The 13,408-nt window shown below is 27.6% G+C and overlaps 1 protein-coding gene across 13 annotated transcripts in view; it reads right to left on the bottom strand.

The window, feature by feature from the left end:
• Positions 1–13,408, bottom strand: part of LOC136075400 (uncharacterized) — a 95,555-nt gene that overhangs the window by 57,512 nt on the left and 24,635 nt on the right. Inside the window, exon 2 of one of the 13 annotated variants that reach the window (XM_065788436.1) lies at positions 67–681. The exons of 10 other annotated variants lie outside the window; for them this stretch is intronic. In XM_065788436.1, the coding sequence (XP_065644508.1) occupies positions 67–661 (595 nt within the window). In that variant the 5' untranslated portion in view covers positions 662–681. Of the gene's footprint in view, positions 1–66; positions 682–5,825; positions 5,836–9,449; positions 9,464–13,408 lie in introns of those variants that run through there. 2 more of the 13 variants (XR_010635912.1, XR_010635910.1) reach the window with 2 other exon arrangements.

The raw sequence follows: 13,408 nt of genomic DNA, 5'->3' as shown, positions 1-13,408 counted from the left end.
TAATATAATATAAACTGTTATTTTAAGAACGTACATAACTGCTATTTTTATTTAACAATATTTTACCTGTTCTGAGAATGGCTTGAGCTCCTAGACTTTGCCCTTGATCAGAATAAATTTCATTAAGAAGGGAAGAAGCTACTTGTTCTTTTACTTTTTTAGAAATTTTAGAAATACTCTCAGAAAGATTTGTGCTACTCTTTAAAGGGGAACATTTGTGGGGTTTACCTTTAGCAATTTCACATAAACATATTTGGCAAAGTTTCAGTGTTGAGCTAGTTCCCTTTTTCATACTTTTATTTAATAATCTATTTCTTCCTTGACTGCATATACTGCTTAATACTGAGCAATCTCTAGAGGTTTGCAAGCTAGACAAATCAGAATTTTTCCATTTTAAAGAAACTGTGTCTGCAATAGTTTTACCAGCCTTACAGAGATACAAGTTTTTCTTGCAACCTGGGCATAATCTTGTAGGGTAGGCAAATACTTTAAGTGAAAACTCAGGCTTACAGAAAACTTGAACCAGACCTTCCAAATTTTTATTAACTGGAACGCATTTGTTGTTCTTTTCAAGGCAGCAATAGCAAATGATCTTTTGAAAAAGTACATGATTTCTTTTAAAATAGTATTCTCTCTTCTCCTTAAAGAGCAGAGGAGCCATAGATTCTATATATTAGGTATCTATAATAAAATAAAAATAAAAATGTGTAGTCAAAAAGAAATATTTTTAATAAAAAATGTTTTTTTGACCAACTTTGTGTATTCTAATAATGTTTATGTATAAATATTAAATTAAAGACCTTGAAAAGTTGATATATGAACATTTTTTTAAATAAACTTCAACTTTCTGTCAGTATATTTAGTTTTTTAAAGTACGAAAATAATGACTTTTTAGCAGATTTTTTATGTCAATTTTCTAAAAATGTGATACCTCCCAGATTTTTCTAAATATGAAAATAAAGTATCCAGATGCCCCACTGACTATATTTGTTAACATTTTTGGGGTACTCGGATAGTAAACTTAAACCTTAAATTTCTGACCTGTGTGTAATGGTACTTTTTTTAAGTAAAAATCCTTCTTTAATTTATCTTTTGGCTTTTTGAAAATCGCAAAGACTGGGAAATGTTATATCACTTCTCAAAATACCAGATTTAAAAGTGGAAAGGCAAAGTTTATGTTTTATTTATGATTTTTTCTTTGTAATTATGTTTATTTATGTAATTAAAAGACCAGATTTTAAGTTTTTATGGCATTATAATATAGGGGAGATGTATATCACAGAAATGTTTAGAATTTGAACTTAGGCTTTTAAATGAACCTTAAGAAATTAAACTTTTATAGCCCTCTGTTAGGTTTTGTGTTTTCATTTTTATTATATACATTCAAATTGATAAAAACATTCATATTAAATCGAAAAAACAGATTTAAAACTCGAAAAAACTCTTATTTTTTTTTTGCCCTTTGATATATTTGGAGACATAAGACTGGTTAGAAATGAAGCATATAACTTAAAACTTGTTTTAAAATCTTGTTTATTTTTAGTAAATGTTTTATCTTTGTTTGTACGCAAAGTTCTTGGATCCCGAGAAAAAGTTTATTTCTTACTTTTTAGTCCATTCATAAAATGTTATTGTTAAAAAGTTTTTTTTATATATTTATTTTTATAGATTTAAATACTATTTATGAAAAAAAAATTATTTTTTTTTTCTTTCAGTATATCCATATAATGTCTTTGGAAATGGCAGTGGAAAAAGTAGAGCTAATTGGACAGAAGGTCAATTGCAGGCTCTCAAAGCTGCGCAAAATGGATCATTGCAAAGATACATAAAATACAAAATTCTTTGTAGAACTCAACGAAATCACTTGTGTACAGGATCCCAGAAAAAGTCTTTAGGAAGAAAAACTACGCTTGAGCAAAAGCTAGTGAGCAAAAGTTGATATCAAGAATTTTCAGATTGTCAGACATTGGCCAATAACATCAAAACTCTTGCGGGCATATGTTTTTGAGTTTGTGGAAGGAAACAATATTAACCATTGCTTCAATGTCAACGAAAAGCTGGCAGGTAGAAACTGGTGTATTAATTTCTTAACGCGTTACCTAGAAATTAGCTGCCGAAAAGAGCAATTTATGAACCCAGCAAGGGCACAAAAAATGAATCCGTTTATTGTTAGGGGCTATTTAGTCAGACTTACAGTTTATCGAATCTTATCTTTTATGGCTTGACCACTTCAATAAATATAAATCAAGTCTCTGTTAATTATTGATTGTGCTAATTGTGTAATTATTGTGTAAGTTGTGTAATTGTGTAAGTTGTGTATTGTGTAAGTTGTGTATTGTGTAAGTTGTGTATTGTGTAAGTTGTGTAATTATTGTGTAAGCTAGTTGTGTAATTATTGTGTAAGTGCTAGTTGTGTAATTATTGATTGTGAATGTTAGAATAGTTGAAAATGCAGAAAGCTTTGGGATTCATATTTTTTGTTTATCAAGCAATACTACCCATGAACTGCAGCCCATGGACAAATCTGTCTTGAAAGCTTTCGATTCCTATTGGGATTAAGAAGTCATAAAATATTTGAGGATACATCCAGACAGAAGAATAACCAAACCTTTATTTGGAAAACTTTTTAAGCCAACATGGAACAAGTGCATGTCAATTAGCAATATTACTAGTGGTTTCAGGGCTACTGGGATTTATCCTTTTAACCCGAATGCCATTTCAGATACTGCTTTTTTGCCTAGCACTGCGACAGAAATTGATGATGCATCTTTTAATATGTGCATTACTGAATCTGGTCCTTCAACAACTGCATGTCAATTGGCAATATTACTAGTGGTTTCAGGGCTACTGGGATTTATCCTTTTAACCCGAATGCCATTCCAGATACTGCTTTTTTGCCTAGCACTGCGACAGAAATTGATGATGCATCTTTTAATATGTGCATATTTGAATCTGGTCCTTCAACAACTCCAGTCGTCTAACGAGGACCTTTAACAACTCCAGGTATCTAACCCGGTCCTTCATCAGCGTCAATCATCCTACCCGGTTCTTCAAAAACTTCAGTTGTCCATCCTAGTCCTCCTTCAGCTTCAATCATCTGCCCCGGCCCTTCACCAGCTTTAGTCACCCAACTCGGTCTCTCAACAGCTTCAGTTATCCAACCCTGTCTCTCAATGGTTTCAGTCGATCAACCCAGTCCCTCAACAGCTCCTGTTGATCAACTCGAAATAAATCTTAATGTAAGTTTCACTTTAATGCCGAGTCTTGCTAAAAAAAAAATATTGCTATGGTCGGTCGACGAAAGAAGATTTTCAATTTTTCGCTTCTAGAGCTGTTAATAAAAAGAATAAAGGCAAATGAAAAGCAAATGTAAAGAAAATGTGAATGATTAGTTTTGTTCATTGTGTCAGCAAAAGTCTGTGGAATGTATGCGACAATGTTGTAAATGTAACGTAAGCAGTAAGGTGGGCCTTAAAACCCACACCAACCTTACAAATATTATTAGCTAAAAACGATTACTGTATAAATCAAGGAAGTTTTTACTTTAGGAAAATATTTAAATTAAAGTAAAGTAAATATTTACTTTAAGGAAATATTTACTTTAATTTAATTTACTTTATTATTTATTTTAAATGATTCTTGAATAACTCTTTTCTTACAAACAACTATTTATGTTAATGTTTCTTGTCGCTCCCGGTGAGAATTTAGATAAGATCTTATTTGATCCAAAAAATGATACTCTTTAAAGAGCTATTCTTAACCTTTATAACATCTTTTTCTTTTGACAGAGATTTTCTCTTTTTGTATATTGCATTTTTATAAAAACTCGTAATCTGTAAAGATTAATTTTTCTCGTATTGGCGAACTTTTTAACGGTCAGTTACTAAGTTTTTAAACTTTTTTAAAGTTTTTTTAAGTTTTTAAACTTTTAACGATCAAATAATAAAAGTAATTTTATCGAAATTTTTTAATTCAATTATCTAAGTTATCTAATGTTAAAAGTATTGTTAAAATTATCTAATGTTAAAAGTATTGAGTTTTTTATGTTATAAGAAAAATAAACATTTATTATTTAATATGTAGGTATCCGTAGAAAATATTTTCAATTATTTTAGTTTAACAGTAGGCATTTTGATAGTATAAGCTACTGTCAAAACGCCTAAAAGATGGTTGAACATGTTTTCTAGGGATACCTTCATATTAAATTATAAATATTTATTTTTCATAACCAGAAAAAACTCAAAATTTTTAACATTTTCTAAGGTATAAACTTTATATCTTAGAAAATGCTGAGATTTTTATACTATACATAAGCCAAGTCTAAACACGCTTTATATAGCAAATTGATACTTTGTTTTATAAAATGAAAATAGTACATGTATCGATTAAATAATTATAAAATTTTGTTTTGGTATTACAAATAGAACTCTAATGCAATCATTATTTTAAAAATAGTGACCGAATATCAACGTTTTGAGGTAAAAGTAGGAAAAACTAACAAAATTTAAATTAAAACAGCCATAAATCCTTAACCATTTAAACTAAAATTTTATCCAGAGTATGAGGCAATTGGCTACATTTTTACTAGTTTCCATCAAATTATACAGAGAGGTTCTCATTCTCCTGGAGTTTCTATTGGCGCAGTATGAAGTCAAAATTCCACTCAATTTAAACTTTCGATTTAAACTCCTGTCTGCGGATAAAATATTTCAAAATTTGCATCATAAGGTACCTTAATGTGTACGCTACCTTTTCATATAAGTGTTGTCATCTAGGTTGGCATTGCTTGGGTTAGCTAAGTTAACATTATCAGGATCCATGATAATTGTGTTTTGGAAACAGTTCATTTATGCATTTAACTTTCAATGCTTTTTTTAAGCTATCAATAGCAATTTCAGTTAACCAAATTTATATTTAATAAAATTAAATAAAAAATCGAAATAAAAAAATGTATGAAAGTTGAATTAAAATGACTTTATGAAAACAATTTTAAATTTCCAAACAACTCAAGTTTTCACATTTTAAAAGTAGTATTCTTTCTACTAAAATAAATTTTTTTAATTAAAATAATAAAATTAATTTGAACCGTAAGTTATTATTGTTAATTCATTTATTTTTTATTATCCTCAAGGTATTTATTATTCCTCGGGGTCAGAGCAGCGAGAATTAACAGCTACTTGATTTTTTTATTTAGTACTATAACTTCATATCACGAACTTTGAAGACAGTGCTGCTACGTGGTGAAATAGGTACGTACGGTAAAACTGTACCACAATCACATTTTCATTCATGTCTAAAATATTTAGATGGACTCTTAAGAATTGGTTGTAAAACATTCACGAGAATGTTTGACCAATGTACAGACCGATTCGAGAATATTTTACAGACCAATTCGAGAATCTTTTACAGACGAACTCGACCACATGAGCCTGTAAAACATTCTTGAGAGTTGGTCTGTAAAACATTCATATTTTTTAGACAATCATCTCAAGGCAGTCGATGGTGAATCCGCTGGTAGTGGTCATTTTCTGCAACTTTAAAACCTACATCACCCAAAAAAATTAAAACCGTGTTAATGTTTAATTATAAACAGTTTTTTTTAAACATTATTTTTGATACCAAATAATAAAATGTAAAAAAATTTAAAGTGTAGAAATGGCATTACGATGATAATTCTCGTTAACACTGACGTATTTCTTCCTTATGTTTTATAGCAATTGCCAAAAAATAATAAAACACAATGAAAACTTCATGTCTTTGATTATTTTTCATCAAAAATTTGCTTAAAAATAACGTTTTTACGAAAAAAGTTTTACAGAATGTTTTTTTAGTAATCTTATATTTTTTTATAATTATATACTAACTTTTTTAAAATTATATATTTTTCAGTTATCACAATACTAACCAATTTACGTTAATACATTTTAATTAATTTGCACTTTCATTTTCCAATTATATTGATTTTCCAATTAAATTGAGGTTTTGCTCTAAGTGCATGCTTTCTATTGTTGCTAATATTCACCGTTTGACCTCAACTTGCGTCACACCTGTGTACATTTTTTACGTAAGTTTTATTATCTACTTGTTCACGTTACGCAAATTATATGCGCAAGTCTTTTCAGTATTTACGTTTTATACCACTCATCTTTACAATCATATCATGGTAAGTCGTATTTTCATCGTATTGATTATTTATCGTTTCCTACTTACTGATGGAATAAGAGAATAACCAGTTAATAACAATATAAAAATGCGTACTCAGTTACACATGATTATAAGTACTCTTTTTTTTTAATTTATTTTCGGTTTGTTGTATATCTTATTTGGTATCTAAAACACTATTTATCTGATGATATCTGATAAGCTTGTTTAAATAGTGTTATTTATAAAAAACTTAATAAATATATATCATAACTATTGCGCATTAATACATTTCGTTCAAGATTCCAAATAAAATGTATTATATATATTTATTTTATATATTAAAATTTTAATGCTTTGCTTTCTTTTTTTCTAACATATTTCTTTCTTTTAACTTTGGCGATAACCAGCCACTGATAATCATCGTGAAATTTTATATTTTCACAGAAGATTACTATTATTATATTACTCATATTATATTATTATTACTATATTATTACTACTTATTACACCCATGTAATATTATTATTATATTATTATAGTATAAACTAGAGTTGTTAACCGGAATATTTCGTACAATTTCGGAAAAATAAAATTCTTTCGTAAGGATATTGAGAATCAGGAATTTTTTTTTTTCGTACCAAATTTTACGAAATAAATAAAACCGTCGATGTTCATTTCGCAAATGCTACTTACGAAATGTAGCCTTTCGCAAGTTGAATTACGAAATAAAACTATTTTGCTACATACGAAAGTAGCGCTTACGGAAGTCGCACTTGCGAAACGAGCTCTTTCGCTAAACGACGTTTCGAAGTCTATAAAAAAATTTTGTTGGTCAAACGGATATAATTGTGAAAAATAAAATTTTTATATACCAAAAGGTTTATAACAAAATTTTATTTTCAGTATGGCAACATATGAACATTTTAAGGTTTTATTTTTTAAAATAATGATAAAAAACCAAATTTCTTTCGAAACGAATTCTTTCGCACCGCAACTAGCGAAACAGTTCTTATCGAAAAAAAACTTACGAAACGCGGCATAATAAATATATTTAATTACGTTTTATGAATCAAATACGTATAATTAACTAAGTAATTAAAATACTAATTTTTTATATGATATTGATAAGTTTCAGTTTTAAACTTCTATAAAGGAATCAAGACTTTCATAAAATATACTTTTTAGAATGTCATTTAATGAATAAGAATTAATAATGAAGATAACTTGAACAACGTTAACATACGAATGCAATTGCGAAATCAGGAAACAATTCCTTTGTTGAAATCAAAAAAAGACCTAATTGAAGTGATAAATGCTGAAACTTAATTATATAATAAATTGCCTAAAAATAGCTCTTACTTGTTTTCAAATAGTATAATTTTGTTGTTTAGCAGGTGCAATTTTCTATTTTTTAGGTGCTCTGTTATATGCTCCTTTGCTTTTATTTCCTCAATAACAACAAGTAAATTAAAAAAAAATTTAAACACATCCTTTTCAATGATCTTTTCTTAAATGTTTTCATAAATAAATAAAAAAAGTAAGGGTAGGAGGGTGGGAAGGACATGTGTTGTCCCTTGTACCAGTGGCCCTTGAAAATGCTTTGATTTTTAACATCCCAACGTTATTGGGACTATACGACTGCTGAAAGTTTTAAAGCTTTAGCTGTTTCGGAGAGAAGTAAAAAATTAGTTGAGAGATTTTGTAGCAAAAAAACGGGTGCATACAATACGACTCTTCCCCTTGTCTTTGCGACTAGAAAATATTTTAACATAGAAGCTCAACAGGACTATACAAGTGCTGAAAGATTTAGAGCTGTAGCTAGTCTGAGAGGTAGTGATAATTTAATTGCAAGATTCAGTAAGAACTGACAACGTTCAAACAACACTTAAAGTTCAATTAAAATTTGTAATAGAACCAAATATTTTACAAAGTTTTTATAAAAGAGAATATAAATAGTAAACCTCGAATTCTGCTAAGCCAAAGGCAATAAACAACTGAGTAAAAAGTTAATCAAAGTCGCTACTTGATAAATATAAACATATTGTAGGGTGGAGTGAATTTTAGTTTTTTTTACAATTCGTTTAGCTTGGGTGTGCAAAAGTTGTCAATTCATTTCAGAAATACTCTGGAAAAATATCAATGCTCTAGGAAATTATCTCGAGGTTCCTCAAAACCTTTAAAATTTTAATGGGTCCCTAATATCCCTAATATTAGGGATATAGGGTATATATATATATATATATATATATATATATATATATATATATATATATATATATATATATATATATATATATATATATATATAAATATATATATATATATATAAATATATCACTGTATATATATATATATATGTATATAAATATATATATATATATATATATATATATATATATATATATATGTATATATATATGTATATATATATATATATATATGTATATATATGTATATATATATATACGTATGTATATATATATATGTATACATATATATATATATATGTATATATATATGTATATAGATATGTACATATATATATATATATACATATATATATATATATATATATATATATATATATATATATATATATATATATATATATATATATATATATATATATATATATATATATATATATATATATATATATAAAGAGAGAGAGAGAGAGAGAGAGAGAGAGAGAGATAGATGTGTATATATATACATATATATATATTTATATACTGCATTTTTACTTTTAGTACTTTGTGGGTACCCTTTTTGCATTATTTTTACTTTTAAAAATTACTATTTTTTATTACAGTTTATACGTTATATTAGCAAAACTCACAATATAAAACTGATCTAATCGCACAATTTTGAATTTGTTTTTAAGTAAATAGATTGTACTTCCTTTATTTAAGGTGGATTCCCCTAAAAAAAAACATCAAAGAAAAAAAAAAATCAAAAATTTTTGGGTAATTGAAATTTTTTATTTATTTGATGTATAAACTGAACCAAACAAGTATTTACGAATAAACCTTCTTTTTAGGCACTGATTTAATTAAGCCAATTATAACTAAGTATATAAATTTTTGCTTTTAGAGAAACCGTGCCGTTGGGGTAAAGTGGGACAAGTGTGAGTAGAATTAGGACAAACAAATTTAAAACAAATAAATTTAAAACAACATTTTAAACAAACACAAATTATTATATAGAAACCGATAAAATCATAAAATCACGAAATCGACGTAAAAATGTTTAAGAGCTTTCACCAATTAAAATAATTAAATGGCAACGAGAAGGAGCGGGGCATTATTATCTCTTTTTTCTGTCCCACTTCACCCCAATGTAAACACTTTTTTAAGGTACATTTCAAAATTAGGGCTTCTAGTGCTGTTTACGTTAAATATCAGTATTGAGGCACCACTCCTAATTTGAAATTTCAGGCTGTTCCGGTTCTCCCGCGTCGTACTTCTCCCCACTCTCCCCTAATTTTTAAATGTCATTCTATACTCTTTCCAATGATATATTATTTGAGGGGTCATTTGAAGTATAAAGATAAAAAATTTAGGTTTTAAAATAAAAGTTTGTATTGTTTTTCTTTGTATTTAAGTTTTTAAATTGCATTTTTTGCGGCATATGATTTTCATACAATTTCAGGTTTTTCAAATCTCATATTTTCATAAATATCAAACTTTATAACTCAAAGTTTTTTTTAAAACATTCTTCAAACATATACCTAGAAACTAAACGGAAAGAAATTAATGACTCTTTATTTGATTTCATTTATTTTAATTTTGCATTTAGATATAGGGTTTTAAAAGTGTACTTTTTTATGTTGACCGCCATCATAGGATTGATGAAGTTTCAAAGAAACTATTTAAATATATGTGATTTTAGTGAATTGTTTTGTATGTGGTTTTCTTAAATAACGTCCTCCATTTTTATAAAACGTTTTTGTTGGTTACATAAAATTTTTGACTTATTTTGCATCGACAATAATTCTATTTATCTGGTTTTGCATGGACAGAATAATTTAAGGCAGGTAAAATATTATTAAAATAGTTGCTTTTGAATATAATTGTTGAGATTATTTGTAAATATGTATGAATATTTATGGGTGATTTCACATAGTTGCGGTCGTGACATTTCTACTGCAAAAGGTAAAAATATAAGTAAGGAACTTAATAAATTTGTTATTGTTGTTGGTAATGTGTTCATTTGATCTCATACTACTATCTGAAAAATTTACCGTAAGTTTTATACTATAGTTGCATCGCTATGTCAAAATAAAATCAGTTGCGGTCATGACAGTTACAAAAACAGAAACAGAATTTGTTTAAGTAATTTTGGTTTTTGGTAAAAAACATCTTCAGTCAAATGTATTAAATTTACCGTCGAATCTTTGCATATGGCTTTATGAAAAAGCTACGCATTTTGATTAATAACTTGCCTTGCTTTAGTCTTTTGTCATGCTCTTCTTTTTATAGTTCCTCCTACCCCATCAATGGCTCTTTTTCTGTTGGCTGTTGCAAAAAAATTCCAATCGAAAGTTGGAATATTAAATGTCACTCAACAATGCTTCAGGAATTTTACCATGAAGCGGTTTTTAAATTGAGAAGATGAACCATCACTTTTGTGTATAATTAAATTGGTTGCGTAAGCCTTTAAAAAAAAATCAAAAATGTTATGCATCCCTCAAAGATAAAAATAAAAAATATAAATTGAACTGCTTAAGTAAAATACCTTTAAAGTTAATTCAAAGAAAACAATGACGCAAGTTTTGCTGTGATCATTTTTATCTGTTAAACAATCATAATTTTCAAATCTTTACCGTAAACAGCAATGAAGCAGTGAAGATTTTTATTTGAGATTGACTCCAATAAGCAATTTGAACTTGATCTTGATTAGTACAGCAATAGTTTTGGCCAAAATCAAAGTGTATTAATAATTCACCATCCATGATATTATCTAATTAGTGAGACGCTTAGTGACGTTTAAATAAATGGTGAATTGAGAAATTTCAAAAAAAACTCCGTATATGTTGCATTCAAAGACTGTTTGATCAATCCCTGCTGTAGACGATTTGTAATCTTGTCTTTGTACCAATTTACTTATCTGACTTCAATGCATTCTTCCTTTTGCGTTTTGGATCGTGGTGATGAAGATATTTCTTCGCGGTTGTAAAACTCTAGTACATGATTGAATATACTAGAAGATAAATGGATGCGTTTTTTTTATCTTTGATATATCTAGTAAAGAGATGTTCATTTCTATTGCTAACTGTTTATTGACATAATCTGCGATTTTCGTAGCGACTTTGGTAAAACCAATTTAACGCACACGCTTCTGACGAACTTGAATGATAGGTTCTTCCATTTGACTAGAAAAAGAACAAGGAATATCAATAATACCTGAGCATTTTGAAGATCTCTGTGTTTACGCCGTCGTAATTTAGCAAGCTCCTTATTTTTCAATTCTTGCTCTGGCGTAGATTGTTGGCGACGAATATTACTTCATTCTTCTATTTCTTTCAATTTAGTTTTCTTTCTCTATAATCTTTACAAACTTATTTGTGCGATTTGTTGGGCGTTGTTTTAATGGACATTGTTTTAATATTTATATGTTTCCTGTATTTTTATGTAGAATATGTCAAATAAGTTATATTTTAAATTAGTTCATAACGTTTAAATAGTTATATCGATTGTTTAAATTACTCTCTATAACACGTGTTTTAATTAAGGTTTTTCGAATTAAATCTTCTTCCTTGACGCATTTGAACATCTATACCAGCGCTGGCCAGACTTTTTAGGTCTGGCCAGCGCTGGTATAGATGTTTTACTTTACGAGAGCCGCATTCAAATACTCACGTGAGCCGAAGAGCCGCATTAAAAATTTTGTTAAGAAAATTTTATGCATTCTTTTTTTAAAGATTTTTTTGCAAAAAATTTAGATAAATAATAAGTGTTTTAAAATGCTTCATGAAGTTGAAAACTAAAGTTTTATGAAAAGAAATAAATTTTTGTGAAGAACTTTTTCTAAAAAACTTTTTGTGTACAAATTTTATGTTTACTACTAGTTTTTATGTCTTAATTTAAAAAAAATTTTACTTTAAATGTAAAACTTTACTAAATGTAAGGTTGTTTAAAATTTCAAATTATCTTGAGTGTATCGAAAAGTTCATTTCAATCAAGTTAAATAAAAATCTGATTCCCTTTTACACTTGAAAACCAGAGTTGTTAAAAGAAGTTCACATCATAAGTTTTTAAAAAAGTAACAAAATTTATAAAAATATAACAAAAGTTATCAATTTTCCAATTAGGCACTAAGATTCTGAACTTTACCGATAAGTCTTTTAAAATCTGGCTTCAAGCTTGTAGTACCTGTTCTAAGTAACTCTGACAAATGCTCAGTGGTGAGATTTGCACGATACTTTGATTTGACAAATTTCATAGTGGAAAATAAAGATTCACATGTGTTGTTGAACCAAAAATTAAAATAAATTTTATACTAATTTTTTTTAATAAGGGATACTTAACCTCAGGGACTATCTTCAAAAATTCCAATAAAGTTAGTGTTTTATGCAGCATCAGAAGATTTTGATCTTCTTGGAGATCTAATAGTTCTGTTTCAAATTGAGAAACTTCACTAATAATATCAATTAAAATAGGATTTAATATAAACCCTAAAAATGATTTAGGTGCATGGAAATCTATAAACATTTTTTGAAAGTCTTCTAGTAAATTCTGTAATTTTTCCCTGTATGATTCAATCTTATGATCATCATACTGAATTAAAGGATTAGAAATAATCATCTTTTTCATTTGAGGAAAATGGTTAAAGGTTTTTAAAGTAAGATCTTTCTGAAAAAGAATAATTTTTTTTGAAAACTAAAAATAGTTTGAGCAAGATCAGATATAATTTTTTCTTTTCCCTGAAGAGACAAATTCAGATTTTGTAAAGGTTGCATTATATCAGTCAAAAACAAAAGATCTTGCAAATAATTCATATCATCAAGAATTTCAAAAGTCTTTTTCTTTTCAATCAAAAGTGATTTAATTGTTTCTAATAATTCTACAAACTTATATAAGGCATTACTACTTGAAAGCCACAATACAGCACTGTAAAACGATAAGTCATTTGGTTTGTCAGCAAGATCCAATTCATTAATAAAGTTTTTAAACTGTCTGTGATTTTTAGCATTTGATCAAATATAATTTACAATTTCTGAGACTATTAAATGTTCTCGATGAATCAAACAATGAACTGGAAT

The sequence above is a fragment of the Hydra vulgaris genome, chromosome 01 (genome assembly GCF_038396675.1).
Source record: "Hydra vulgaris chromosome 01, alternate assembly HydraT2T_AEP".
NCBI classification, from domain to species: domain Eukaryota; kingdom Metazoa; phylum Cnidaria; class Hydrozoa; order Anthoathecata; family Hydridae; genus Hydra; species Hydra vulgaris.
Note: the sequence above shows the minus strand (reverse complement) of the source record. Positions and strands in the feature narration are given on the sequence as shown.